We start from the raw sequence: 14,277 nt of genomic DNA, 5'->3' as shown, positions 1-14,277 counted from the left end.
GGGTAGTGTGGTTTGCAGTCTTTCTTCTGTGCTGGGAGCTCCGTGAGCCCCCTCAGTTGCCTGCCTAACCTCATAGACACGTGGCTGCTTCACACACAGAGGGCAGCAGTATTGATCCCTGCAGTAAATGTAAGGAAACCTTATTTTTTAGATAAAAACAAAATTTGTCTAGGAGTCCTAATGCTTTCTTCTCACTTAGCTGTGTGTACTCCTCAGGCTGTGAGATCCCCTGTCTGGAGTCCCCTGGATGTGTAGATTTCCCAGATCAATCAAACCTTCCTCCCCAACCTGATAGAGGTTGCCGACTTATTTTGTATCATTACCATTTCTTTGAATAAAAGAGAGTAGGGGGAGATAATTCTTGAAGTTTGAAAAGCTGTTGTCTCAAAATTTACATGTGTAATACGACTAGCTCTGAAAAGCTTCCCAGCTTGCTTTTTCTGTTTCTCAAATAACTTCTCAAACTTTGTCAAGGGAATAGACTTGACGGCCAGGGCTCCTCCTTCAGTAGCTGCAGGGTTGGCATCAAGGGGTCACAGTGGGGCCTCCTGTGGGCCGGCATCCCTCCCTCCACCGAGTCAGCCCTCTGACCTCGCTGCCCGTCCCCTTCCCCACAGAGACTTCAGCCAAGGAAGGGCTGCTCCTGTGGTGTCAGAGAAAGACAGCTCCTTACAAAAATGTCAACATCCAGAACTTCCACATAAGGTGAGTGCTGGGGGCTGAGGGGCTCTCGCAGAACCAGGCTGCCTCCCCCGGGAGCTCCCAGACCCCCTTGGCTGGGTCAGTCTCAGCTTTAGAAAAAAGTGGAGACCGTTGGGGGAAGAAGAAGCTTTCCTTGGGAAGGGGATGTTGCCATCCCTCTGAATCCCCGTCTCTCTCCCTGCAGTGTCTTAGACGGGGCTGCTGCCTAATATAACTTTGGTTGATGCTTTTGCTACTGGGAACACCCTCAAGGAAATTGTCCAGGAAGTCCCAGCCCAGGGCTCTGAAACATCAGACTAGGGTCATAGGCCTTGGTTGGGGGTAGGGCTGGATATGGTGGGTTTATCTCAACTTGCCAACCCCACCACAAAATCTTGACCCTAGTGCCTGGGATTTGTGGCAGGAAGAAATGTCCCTTCCCGTCCTGTCTTCTAACTCCTGCCCCGGAAAGCCCTATGTGTTCATGTCTCTGGAGTCCAGGAGGCCCCTGCTTTGCCCTGGTTGCCCATTTGTTCAGCCTCATTTACCAGCCTGCCCCTTCTTTTCCCCGGGCAGCTGGAAGGACGGCCTCGGCTTTTGTGCCTTGATCCACCGACACCGGCCCGAGCTGATTGACTACGGGAAGCTGCGGAAGGTATGTGTGCCCACCTGACCACCCGTTTTGGGTCCCTGGCAGGTGGGGTGGGAAAAGAGCAGGACTAGGACCCTTGTTGTGACAGTCCATGGTCCAACTTGAGCAGTGTTGGCCTCTTAGAATAGTCAGACAGAGCCCCAACTGAAAGTGAAGAGAAAACACCTTCCCTGTTAGGGCAACTTCATTACCCTTGTGCGTGGTGTGTGTGTACTTGCACACATACACAGCTCACCAGGAAAATATCACAGCTGTGACAGCAGCTTTGTCAGAGGGATGGAATGATACATGGTGTTTCTCCCTTCTGTTTTTCTGGGATTTGTAAAGAGGAGACACTATTTTCATAATCGAAAACATCGCATATTCTAAGAGATGGTTAATCCCTGCCTTGTCCTTTGACCTACTGTGCGGTCCTGGGCTGCTTATCCCACCCATGGATTTGGTTTCCTTTATTGCTCAAGTTTGGCTGGGGGAATTTCTTTTGGTTTCACTCCTGCCTTCAGCATGAAGCTGCAGTGATTTTTCTTGAGCGGGTGTGTGGAGTGGGGACAGATGCGGGAGTGGGAGCTGTGTATCTAGCCTCATGGTGGTTCTCAGTGTCTGAGCTGGTTGGACGACACTGCCCTGGACCTTGGAGAAGCCTGTGCTGGACCTTCTGACCACACTCTCCAGGTTCCCTCCTGGACCCTCTGACCATACTCTCCAGGTTCCCTCCTGGACCCTCTGACCACACTCTCCAGGTTCCCTCCTGGACCCTCTGACCACACTCTCCAGGTTCCCTCCTGGACCCTCTGACCACACTCTCCGGTTCCCTCCTGGACCCTCTGACCACACTCTCCAGGTTCCCTCCTGGACCCTCTGACCACACTCTCCAGGTTCCCTCCTGGACCCTCTGACCACACTCTCCAGGTTCCCTCCTGGACCCTCTGACCACACTCTCCAGGTTCCCTCTTGGTCCATCTTGGTGCCAAGAGACCCCATGGCATGGCCATCCAGGGAAAGACCCTTCCCACACCCCGAATTGGTGACCTGGAGTTGGGGTTGGAATGTCGCCTATCTGTGCTCAGATCTCTTGGCAAGGGAGGCTTCAAGGAGCGGCTGGACTTGTGTGTCTCTACTTCACCTTGACGCTGGAGAACACAGTGTTCAGTGTAGCTCTTGCCTTGCCTGGGCCTCCAGGAAGGGCGTCTTGCTTCTCAGTGGCCAGGAGAGGTTTAATATTGCTGGGGCAGGAGCTGCTGTGCAACCCATGGTGGTGGCAGGCCCTTTGTTTCGGGCGGGTGGATAGCAAGCTGCCAAAAAGGATCTTGAAGGAGGAAAGGAGCAGATTCCTACCCACTTCCCTGCACCGTGCCCCGCCCCACCCCCACCCACACGCACTGTCCCGTCACCTGAAGCTTGAGGCTAAGGCCTCTGCCCACTGGAAGGGCCCATCTGCTGAAGGAGAGGGGCCACAGCAGGGGCCAGCCCTTCCCCAGCTAACCTCCTGGGGGAGGAGGATCCTTGGCCCACCTCCTCAGCTGCTTTGCAAGGAAAAAATAAAAAGAAAACCTTTCTGTCCTGCTGGAAAGTTGTGTGGCCAAATCAAACACGGCCAACGGGGAATATCCTAGAGGTGGCAGTTTTTTCTTTTGAAGGCAGCGTCACCACTTCCTATTCAGCTGATGGGCTTTGGTGACAGGTGTGCACGTATCTCTGTCCCTGCTTGGGTATACTGGGGCGTCAGTGGCCAGTTCATCCACAGCTGTTGGACATCCCCACTAAAGGGGTCTGTGCTGACCGCGGCTCTAGAACCCCCTCCCTTATTCTGAAGGATTTGGAAGCATCAGCCATTTAGGAGGTGAAAGTCCAGGGGTTCTTTCTGATACCCAGTTAGCGCCCTCCCACGCACTGTCCCTCTCTGTCTTTTTATTTATCTCTGCCAGTTTCTCCCTGTTTTGCTGTCTCTGCCTCCCCTTCTGTGTTTTTTTTTTTTTTTTTGAGACAGAGTTTCACTATTGTTGCCCAGGCTGGAGTGCAATGGCGTGATCTCCACTCACTGCAACCTCCGCCTCCTGGGTTCAGGCAATTCTCCTGCCTCAGCCTCCTCAGTAGCTGGGATTACAGGCGCATGCCAGCACGCCTGGCTAATTTTTGTATTTTTAGTGGAGAAGGGATTTCACCATGTTGGTCAGGCTGGTCTTGAACTCCTGACTTCAGGTGATCCACCCGCCTCAGCCTCCCAAAGTGCCGGGATTACAGGTGTGAGCCAGCATGCCCAGCTTTTTTTTTTTTTGAGACAGAGTCTTGCTCTGTCACCCAGGCTGGAGTGCAGTGGCATGATCTTGGCTCACTACAATCTCTGCCTCCCAGATTCAAGCGATTCTCCTGCCTCAGCCTCCTGAGTAGCTGGGATTACAGGCACCCAGGCTAATATTTGTATTTTTAGTAGAGACAGGATTTCACCATGTTGGCCAGTCTGGTCTTGAACTCCTGATCTTGGGTGATTCGCCCACCTCGGCCTCCCAAAGTGCTGGGATTACAGGCATGAGCCACCGCACCCAGCCCACTTCTGTTTTTTAATTGTAATTTTTTTGTAGAGGCGAAGTCTCACTATATTGCCCAGGCTGGTCTCGAACTTCTGGCCTCAATGTGACCCTCCTGCCTCAGCCTCCCAAGTAGCTGGGATTACAGGCACAGCCACCACACCTGGCTTCCACTCTTTTTAATTCAGTATCATCATCAGTAAAATCCAGCCCAAATCCTAGCACACACCTGAGCCCAGTGAAGCAGGAACACCCTTCCAGAGAACAAGGAGGTTGTGAGACCAACTGGTGCCGAGGAATAGGGACAGAGGGCTGAGGGGCTCCGACTGGGAAGCTCTTCCTTCCTGCAGCAGCCGTGGGTGGACATGGGGCCTGGGGTCCCTGGGACTCACGTGGGGTGGGTGTGTGTGCACCTGGACCTGAGCACTGGCAGCTGCTGCTCAAGGCCCTGGATGGGAATGACCTTGACTACTTGGCAGTGTTCACCCTCCTGGCTGCTGTTGGAGACTTTCCCAGAGGAACCCCACCTTCTCTGTTCAGAGCAATTTCCTCCTGAAAACATCCCGGATGATATATTTATCTTTTTGTTGCCGTATACTTCTCCCTTTAGCAAACAGGGAAACTGAGTCCTGGGCCGACACAACCAGCTTGCTTTAGGTTAGTCTGGGGAACCAAGAATAGAGAAGGGCCCAGCCAGAAACTCTTCCACGAAGGTTTTTTACCCTCTGCATTAAAAACTTATAAAATAACTGTGGTAAAATATATAAAACAAAATTTACCACTTTAACCATTTTTAAATACACTTACTGTTCAGGGGTATTGTGTACACTCACATTATTGTACAACTATTCCTACCATCCATCTCCAGAACTGTTTTCTTGCAAAACTGAAAGTCTGTACCCATTAAACGGTAATTCCCCATTCTTTCCTGCCCGCCCCCTCCCCCCCGGCCTCTGGCTGCTACCATTCTGCTTTCTGTCTGGGAACCTCGTAACAGTGAAGCCATATAGTGTTTGCCTTTTTTTTTTTTTTTTTGAGACAAGGTCTTGCTCTGTCGCCCAGGCTGGAATGCAGCGGTGCGATCTTGGCTCACTGCAACCTCTGCCTCCCGGGTTCAAGTAATTCTCCTGCCTCAGCCTCCTGAGTAGCTGGGACGTGCCACCACACCCAGCTAATTTTTGTATTTTTAGCAGACACGGGGTGTCACCATGTTGGCCAGGCTAGTCAGGAGCTCCTGACCTCAAACAATCCACCCACCTCGGCCTCCCAAAGTACTGGGATTACACACGTGAGCCACCGCACCTGGCCTGTGTCCTTTTGTGTCTGGCTTATTTCACTTAGCATAACATTCTCAGAGTTCATCTATGTTGCAGCATGTGTCAGAATTTCCTTCCTTGTTGAGGCTGAATAATATTCCATTGTACGTGTCACCACGTTCTGCTCATCTGTTCATCCATCAATGGGTACTTGAGTTGCTTCCACCTCTTGGCTACTGTGAATAATGCTGCTGTGAACAATGGAGGTATAAAGATCTCTTTGAGAACCTGCTTTCAATTCTTTTGAGTATCTCCCCACAAGTGGAATTGTGGGACCATGTAATCCCATGTTGAATTTTTTGAGGAACCACCATCCTATTCTCACAGCATTTGACATTCCACCTACGTTTATGTTGCATTCATCGCACAAGGATTACAGCTTCTCAACATCCTTGCCAATCCCTGCTAAGTGTTCTTGAGAAGGTAGCAGAAGCCAGAATAGTCCAAAGCTGTGGCTATTTAAAGGAGCCCCCAAATTTCATGGAATGTGAGCACCAGAGAGGCTCCTGCTCCGAATCTTGACTAGTCTAGAGTTTAAAGCTCCCTACTCCAACTCTTGAGTTATGGATGGAGAAGCTGAGGTCAGGTTACCTACCCACAAGCGCCACAGGTTGGAGGCAGAGCTGAAACCAGAAGCCAGGATGGATGGTGACTAGGCCAGTGCCCTGCCTGTAGCATGCATTTCTTAGGAACTCCTTCCTACCCCGGACTCAGGCTGCAGACCACTTCGCCCCATTTCCCTGACAATCTGAAGCTTGAAGGGGGAAAGAGAATGCTTTAAACCTCCAACCAGTGAGCCCCAGTGGTGAGACCAGCCTTCCACATCTGGAGCTGTCCCCTGAGGATGGAGCTGGGGCTGGGAGAAAGTCGCTCTGCTCCCCAGTTTGGGTGGCCACCCAATTGGGAGTGGTCAGTGACTTGTTGTGGCTCTCACTTTATCATCCCTTCCTCCTTTTCTCCCTCTAGGATGATCCACTCACAAATCTGAATACGGCTTTTGACGTGGCAGAGAAGTACCTGGACATCCCCAAGATGCTGGATGCCGAAGGTGAAAGGCGCTTTCCTTCTGTGTCTCTTGCCCATCACCCACCTGCCACTCAGTGGTTAAGAAGGGGTGGACCCCAGCAGTCCGGGGCTGGACGGGAGGAGGCCTGGTCTTCTGGGACCGCATTTGAGGAGCATGGGGATCACAGCCTTTTGGGGATTCTTCCATCGTTCCCTGAGCTTTGGAGAGAGAGGTGTTAGTTGATTCTGCAAAGGGCTTAGGGGCTGTTCTTGCATCGATTGCCTGAGGATGGTTCTTGTCTTTGCCTTGGAGTCAGGATAGCGAGTGCTGGGGTGTGGGGAAATGTGCCCTTGTTGTCCGACACAGTTTGGGATGGGAAGTTTCCCTTGCTGAGAGGTGCACTGTCCTAACCCTCTGAGCCCTGGGTGGTCTCTGGACAGCTGAGCTTAGCATCTCCTCTATGCCCCAGCTCTGACTGGGGCTGGCTGGGCATGGTGTTTGCTCTCATCTGTAACCCTGGCTTCCTTCTAGCATCTTCTGAGGAGGGTGCTAGAGAACTATGGCTTGGACTTTCTCAGTGGTGGAAGTGTCCAGTTCTGACCTTGCTGGGCAGATCCCAGCCAGAGGCAGTGGCTCCATGTTGGGTAGGGAAGGGAAGGAAGGAGGGGGCCCAAGTTGAGTGTTGACTTTTCTGTTCCTCACCAAGGCCTTGGTGTCCCAGATGCTGCTAGCCAGGATGCCTGGATGGGGACAGGTTCAGGGTTTGACACTAGAACATCCTTACCAAAGATTGGGCCTGGAGCTGGAAACCCAGCTCTTCCTGGCTGCTGACCCTGCCGTTGCCCCTCTCCCCGTGTAGAGCATCTCGGATGGGGTGAGCAGGGGCTGTGGGGGGAAGGGAAGCATCTGGGAGCATAGGGGTCTGTGGGCTCATGAAGCCAGGGCTGGCAGCTCCAGGCTGGGGTCAGGCTGGGTCTTCTTGTCCCACCTCTGCACTTGCCCCTTGGGAGGAGCCTGACTCACCACGGCCACTTCCCTGTGTGCTCTCCTTGGCCCCAACTGCTCAGCGCTGAGCGGCTAGAAAGGGGTTATGGAGACAGGAAAGGACCATGGTGGGGTCCAGACTGCACCCTGCCCCTCTGCCCCACCAGTGGCTTTTTTTTTTTTGAGACGGGGTCTCCACGTGTCATGCAGGCTGGAGTGCTGTGGTACAATCTCAGCTCACTGCAACCTCTGCCTCCTGGGTTCAAGCGATTCTCCTGCCTCAGCCTCCCAAGTAGCTGGGATTACAGGCACCTGCCACTGGCTAATGTTTATATTTTTAGTAGAGATGGGGTTTCACCAAGTTGGCAAGGCTGGTCTCGAACTCCTGGCCTCAAGTGATCCACCTGCCTTGGCCTCCCAAAGCCACCAGCAGCTTTTAAAATTTCAGAATGTCATGAGGAAAATTTTCAAACACATAAAAACCCAGGCAAAAGCAGAAAGAATAGCATGATGACCTTTCCTATTTCCATCATCCAGATAGAATGGCTACTGAGGTCTTGCCACACTTTGCGTTTTTCTCGTTTTCTTTGTTGAAGTATCTTAAAGCAATTCTGAGATATCACATCATTTTACCACTGCATACTTCTGAATACATGCCTTAAAAATAGAGTTATTTTCTTAGGCAATGATAAAGTTTTCACATTTAGCAAATTGATAATTCCATTTGATACCCAGTTCATAATGAAATTTCCCTAATTATCTATGACATTTCTTTGAGGGTTGGTTTGTTTTAATCAGAATCCAAACAAGATCCATACTGGCATTCGGTTGTGTTTCTGACAGCTTTTCCCATCTCTAGTACTTCTCTCCTCCCTTTGACCCCTTTTATTCCTGCCATTGAACTTGCTGCAGAAACAGGGCTGCTGTCCTGTAGCAAGTTCCTTATCCTGGGTTTGTCCGCCTCCTTTGGGGCTTCACTTCACGTGTTCCTCTACTTACATTCCCATAAGCGCAAGTTGACGCCAGAGGCTGGTTAGATTCAGGCTCCACATTTTGGCAAGAAGACTTGGTGGTGCTGTGAGCTTCTTTCTGCATCACATCGGGGGTGTATGGTGTTCTTGGAACCAGCTGGCTTTAACTCCAGATTTTTCTTGACAGACATCGTTGGAACTGCCCGACCGGATGAGAAAGCCATCATGACTTACGTGTCTAGCTTCTACCACGCCTTCTCTGGAGCCCAGAAGGTACCCGGGGCCCCCTGCTCCTTCCATGCCCAGCACACCTCCTGCTAGACCCCAAACCATGTCCTCCTGCCCGCCTCCACCTCTCCTGGTGACAGGTATCTGGATGGTCTGCTCTCGGACAGAGGCAACCCCTGGTTCTGAAGTGGCGTGTTGTTCTTACCTGGCTCCTGTCCCACCCCACACCTCTCTCTCTCATCTTCTACTGTTAACAAGAAAATTGGGCAGCAGCTCACTTTCTGGGACCCAGATGACTGGCTTAAGCAGGAAGGGCTGTGTGCATGAGGCAGCCGGGGTGGTTCTGGAAGGCTACTGGAAGGTGAACAGGAGCAGCCCTTCCATGCCCACGTCTCTTGAAGCCACTGGCTCGACAGAGCAGCTGGAGTTCCCTTAGAAGGGCAATGCTGGGAGACACCTCCAGTCTTCACTTACCCACTTGGCAAAGGCATCATAAAGCCCCACCTTTGTCCTGCTCATGGGCATGACTTAGCAGATCTGTCCTCAGCCCCTTTGGGCTCTAGTGCCTTCTCCTGTATCCTGCCTGGGACTCCCATGCGGCCATGCTGCACTCTGTGTTCTCAGACATAAGCAGAACCTCTGGGAGGAAGGGAGAGGGGGTGGGCAGCTGTGAGCCCCTTCAAGTGTCCTGGCCCAGTTTTGCTCCAGGGGGCCTGAGGTTTAAGTTCAGTCGTGCAGGTTCTGCACCACACAGGGGTACCACGACTAAAGGGCACTGTTCATGCTGCGGACATGGAAGATTTGAACATTTTCATCACCAGGCTTAGGCAGCATATACCCCTCCCCAGACCTCCCTGGTAGCAGGACCCCAGAAGAAACACAACATCACCATGACCACAGAACCTTCACGTCTCATGCCTATCTCCTGCCCTCCACATGGCATCTGAGTGACCGTCTTAAAATGCATGATGAGGCCAGGCGCGGTGGCTCACGCCTGTAATCCCAGCACTTTGGGAGGCCGAGGCAAGGTGGATCACTTGAGGCCAGCCTGGCCAACAAGGTGAAACCCAGTCTCAAAATACAAAAATTAGCCAGGTGTGGTGGTGTGCACCTGTAATCCCAGCTACTCAGGAGGCTGAGGCTGGAGAATTGCTTGAACCTGAAGGGCAGAGGTTGCAATGAGCCAAGATTGTGCCACTGCACTCCAGCCTGGGTGACAGAGACTCTGTCTCAAAAAAACAAAACAAAACAAAACAAAAAAACACAAAACAAAAAAATGCATGATGGGAGCCCCTGCCCTCTCCCACCTCTCCTGTGCCGTCCCTGCCTCAGACTCTGCTCACCTCCCACCCACTCCCTCCCCTGCTGTCTCATTTTTTCTCTTTCTGCTCATTCTCTCCTTTTCTGTCTGTCGGTCTGTCTTGTGTCCTCTTTCCATCCACCGTGGCTGTTTGGGTTTATTCTGTGCTGCTGCTGCTGCCTACTTTCTCCTCTCAACCTCTTCTCCTTCTCTGTGCAGATGTGTAGGCACGCTAAGGCCGGATGGGAAGGCCGTGTGACCTAATGTTTCATGTCACGGCCACGCCTTCTCGGGTGCGCAGAAGGTGAGCTCTCCCTCGGCCTCCTCCACTCTCCCCTCTTGCCCATCTCTTCCGTCCTCCCTGGACACTCCAGCAGCAGGCCCTGGGATGGAAGGAGGGACTAGAGAAGCCCCTCCTTCTCCTGCAGGGGGACAGGACTCTGAACTTTGGCCAGGACACTTGAAGATGCCAGAGAACCCCAGCCTCTGAATGACCTCCTGTGTCTCTGTCCCTATGCCCTGGGCATAGCGGATACCACAAGCGAGAAAGAAGTTTGTGGTCTCAGCTTCTCCCCTGCACCCCGCATCAAAAGCCCTTATCCCAGGCAGCACGGCTCTTCGCAGTGCTTTCTATTTCCTTAAACATCCAGGACCTCTTCCCTCTCTCTCTCCCTCCTTCCTGCTTGAGCAAGGCCATCCTCGCAAATTTAGCCAGCAGCCAGAGCAGGGAGAAGTCTTCCTGCCTTCTCCAGGGAGTCCAGACGAGAGCTCTGCCTGATGCTTCTCCACCAGGCTGCCATGGACAGTTGTGCAGGTTGCAGACTACCCACAAGTGCCATGTGTGTGCAGTGGACGATGGAGATTTGAATATTGATTACTGAAGTGACCCTGCAGATGGTGATGAAAATGTCTTCTAACAAAATCCGTAGGACATTTTCCCAGTAGAAGTGCCCTTGGGGAAGAGGTAAAAAATGATCCAGAGACACCATATGGGCTGGCAGCAGCCCTGTTCCCTGCCTGGTTGGGCGCCCAAGACCCTCCGGAACTTCCTTCCAGGGCTCACTGGTGCGGGCCAGAGACAGGAGAGCAGCCCTGTCTGGAGGCTTTCTCATAGGTGTCCCCCCAGCCTGCCCAGCCCCTCTCAGCCCCTCCTCTGGCCTTCCTTCTGCTTCCTCTTTGTCCTTCCCACCTCTCCTGCTGCTGTTCCTGTGCACCTCCCTTGGCCCTTCGCGGCCAGGGTATAAGCAGCTTCTCTCCCTTGCCTTGGTTGGCCTCCTGGCCCAATAGCCACGGGTGTGCACCTGCCCGTGTCCATGATCAGGCTGAGCTCTCTGCTATGGTCTTTTCCCCTCTTCCCAAAGCTCCTTCCTCCTCTTCCAGTCTCTCCCTTTCTCCTTCAGGGGTCTGTCCTGGGCTTCATGCCCATTCATGCTGGCCTTCCCTGTCTCTGAAGCCTTCTCTGTGTCCTGGCTGGTGACAAAGCTTGGAAGGCAGTGTGAGATGCCTGTGGGTGTAGTGGGTATGAAGTGTGTGTGTGTGGTGTGTATGGGTATGGGGGGTTCTGAGGAGTGTGTGGTTTGAGGTATGTGTGGTGTGGGGGATGTGGTGGGTGAGATATGGGGTGTGTGTGAGGTGTGTGTGTATGGTATGGATGTGGTGGGTGTGAGGTGTGTATGGGGGGTGTGGTGTGTGAGGTGTGTATGGGGTGTGTATGGGGGGTGGAGTGTGGTGTGTAAGGTGTGTGTCTGGGGGTGTGGGGAATGTGATGTGGAAGGGTGTAGTGTGTGAGGTGTGTGTGTGTGAGGGGTGTATAGGGTGTGGGGACTGGTGTGTGTGGTGTGTAGGTGTGAGGGGTGTGGTGTGCTGTGAGTGGTGTGCTGTGGGTGTGAGGTGTGTGTGGTGTGTGTGTGGTGTGCTGTGGGTGTGAGGTATGTGTGAGGTGTGTGTGGTGTGTGTGTGGTGTGCTGTGGGTGTGAGGTGTGTGTGTGGTGTGAGGTGTGTGTGGTGTGTGTGTGGTGTGCTGTGGGTGTGAGGTGTGTGTGTGGTGTGTGTGTGGTGTGCTGTGGGTGTGAGGTGTGTGTGTGTGGTGTGAGGTGTGTGTGGTGTGTGTGTGGTGTGCTGTGGGTGTGAGGTGTGTGTGTGGTGTGAGGTGTGTGTGGTGTGTGTGGGTGTGTGGGGTGGGGTGTGTGTGGTGTGTGTGTGGTGTGCTGTGGGTGTGAGGTGTGTGTGTGTGGTGTGAGGTGTGTGTGGTGTGTGTGTGGTGTGCTGTGGGTGTGAGGTGTGTGTGGTGTGGTGTGGTGTGCTGTGGGTGTGAGGTGTGTGTGTGGTGTGCTGTGGTGTGAGGTGTGTGTGTGTGGTGTGGGTGTGGTGTGTGTGTGTGGTGTGTGTGGGTGTGGTGTGTGTGTGGTGTGGTGTGTGTGTGTGGTGTGTGTGTGGTGTGTGTGTGGTGTGCTGTGGGTGTGGTGTGTGTGTGTGGTGTGGAGGGGTATGGTGTGCTGTGGGTGTGAGGTGTGTGTGGTGTGTGTGTGGTGTGCTGTGGGTGTGGTGTGTGTGTGTGGTGTGAGGTGTGTGTGGTGTGGAGGGGTGTGGTGTGCTGTGGGTGTGAGGTGTGTGTGTGTGGTGTGTGTGTGGTGTGCTGTGGGTGTGAGGTGTGTGTGGTGTGTGTGTGGTGTGCTGTGGGTGTGAGGTGTGTGTGTGGTGTGGTGTGTGTGTGGTGTGCTGTGGGTGTGAGGTGTGTGTGTGGTGTGGTGTGTGTGTGGTGTGCTGTGGGTGTGAGGTGTGTGTGTGGTGTGGTGTGTGTGTGGTGTGCTGTGGGTGTGAGGTGTGTGTGTGGTGTGGTGTGTGTGTGGTGTGCTGTGGGTGTGAGGTGTGTGTGTGGTGTGGGTGGTGTGGTGTGCTGTGGGTGTGAGGTGTGTGTGGGTGGGGGGTATGGTGTGTGGGTGTGAGGTGTGTGTGGTGTGTGGGTGTGAGGTGTGTGTGTGTGGTGTGTGTGTGGTGTGCTGTGGGTGTGAGGTGTATGTGTGTGGTGTGGAGGGGTATGGTGTGCTGTGGGTGTGAGGTGTGTGTGGTGTGTGGGTGTGAGGTGTGTGTGTGTGGTGTGTGTGTGGTGTGCTGTGGGTGTGAGGTGTGTGTGTGTGGTGTGGGGGGGTATGGTGTGCTGTGGGTGTGAGGTGTAGGGTGTGTGTGGTGTGAGTGTGGCGTGTGTGGTGTGTGTGTGTGTGTGGAGTGAAGGGGAGTGCTGTGGGTGTGGTGTGTGTGAGGAGTGTGTGGGGTGTGGGTGGCGTGTGGGTGACAGCCTGCTCCCCCTCCCTAATCTCATGCCACCTCCCCATGCCCCCCTCCCTTTCACTCATCCCTGTTGCAACCATTCCACGCTGCTTTTGTCCACACCTGAGGGCAAGGTCACAGCTGGGTTGGTGGTGGTGGTGGTCGTCCTCTCATGTCCTGGTCAGGGGTCTGACCCAGAGTTGCCCCCACCGTGTCTAAGGCGACTGCTTTGAGCTGAGCAGGCAGGGGAGGGGAACCCTACCTCACCTTGTGTGGTGGGGCTAATGGAGGAGAAGGACTCTTGCTAACTCACACACTCCTGTCTTGTCTGTCTCCGGGCTGGCACCGATGAGGAAAATCTTCCAAAACCCGTGCCCAGTGCCCTCCATCTTCTCCACTGTCTTTCTGTCGCCCAACCTTGTACGGTGGAATGAAAAGGCAACAGCGCCTAATGTGTGTGTGCACGTGTGGTGCACAGCTCGTGTGCCTGTACAAGCATGTGCTGTATAAGTCTGTGTACTGATTTCCCTCATTAGATGAGGACCAACTGCTGTTTGAAAGGTGGGTTTTGGTTCTAATTCTTTCTCTGCTTCCCTCTCCCCTCCTCTTCCCTTACAGGGACTTAGAATGGGTGGAGAGTATTACAGTTTTGTTTATGTAGCTCGTGTTTTAGAGTTCATGGTCTGCTGTTTCTGAGAAAGAACACTTGAAGGCTTGGACTGGATCTGAGAGAAATTCATGAGCCATCTGGGAAAATCCTAAAAAAAGGAGCCGGCAGTGGCTGTGGTCTGACCTGTGCCCTGCTCTGCCCCAGATCTGAGCAGGGCAGGTGCAGTCACAGGACTGCCGGCCACCAAGGTTTTCTTGAGCAGCAGAAACTTGAACATGAGGTCTGTGGGGGTAAGGCTTAGCAAGGCCTTGGGAAGGGGCAGACAGTGTTGTGGAGGGAGGTGACCACAGCTTGTGCAAGAAGCTTCGGAGTATGCAGGCAGAGCCTGCGGTAGGAGAGGAAGCTGGCAAGGTGTGGGCTGCCTGAGGAAAGGGGCCAGTTTCCCTCTGCCTGGTCACTCACCCTGGCCCACTCACTATGAGGAAGCTCGGATGCCTGGTCTGAGATCCCTGCTGATCTGGGGCTCTCTTAGCAGGAACCCTGGGCTTGGTGGCTGACTCAGGACAGAGGGAAAGACTGGGCAGTGGACAGCTGTGGGAAGAAGAAAAAAGCAGGTCTAGCTAGATTTGGGAATGTTTTGGCTAAAGATGACATAGATGAGATCCTCGTGGCATTCATGTGAATCTGTGGGTTGTGGGTGGTGGAGCCACAGCACATCATCTGGCCACGTTTTGGTG

General features: G+C 53.4%; 1 protein-coding gene across 4 annotated transcripts in view; it reads left to right on the top strand.

Annotated features, from left to right (window-relative positions):
* The window catches only part of ACTN1 (actinin alpha 1), a 106,840-nt gene that overhangs the window by 69,170 nt on the left and 23,393 nt on the right, over positions 1-14,277 (top strand). For all 4 annotated transcript variants that reach the window (XM_030812506.1, XM_030812509.1, XM_030812508.1 and 1 more), the window contains exons 5-8: positions 618-705; positions 1,258-1,336; positions 6,141-6,222; positions 8,323-8,408. In XM_030812506.1, the coding sequence (XP_030668366.1) occupies positions 618-705; positions 1,258-1,336; positions 6,141-6,222; positions 8,323-8,408 (335 nt within the window). The remainder of the gene's footprint in view (positions 1-617; positions 706-1,257; positions 1,337-6,140; positions 6,223-8,322; positions 8,409-14,277) is intronic.

Source organism: Nomascus leucogenys, chromosome 1a (genome assembly GCF_006542625.1).
Source record: "Nomascus leucogenys isolate Asia chromosome 1a, Asia_NLE_v1, whole genome shotgun sequence".
Taxonomy (NCBI): domain Eukaryota; kingdom Metazoa; phylum Chordata; class Mammalia; order Primates; family Hylobatidae; genus Nomascus; species Nomascus leucogenys.
The sequence above is the reverse complement of the archived record's forward strand: the minus strand, read 5'-3'. Positions and strand labels throughout refer to the sequence as shown.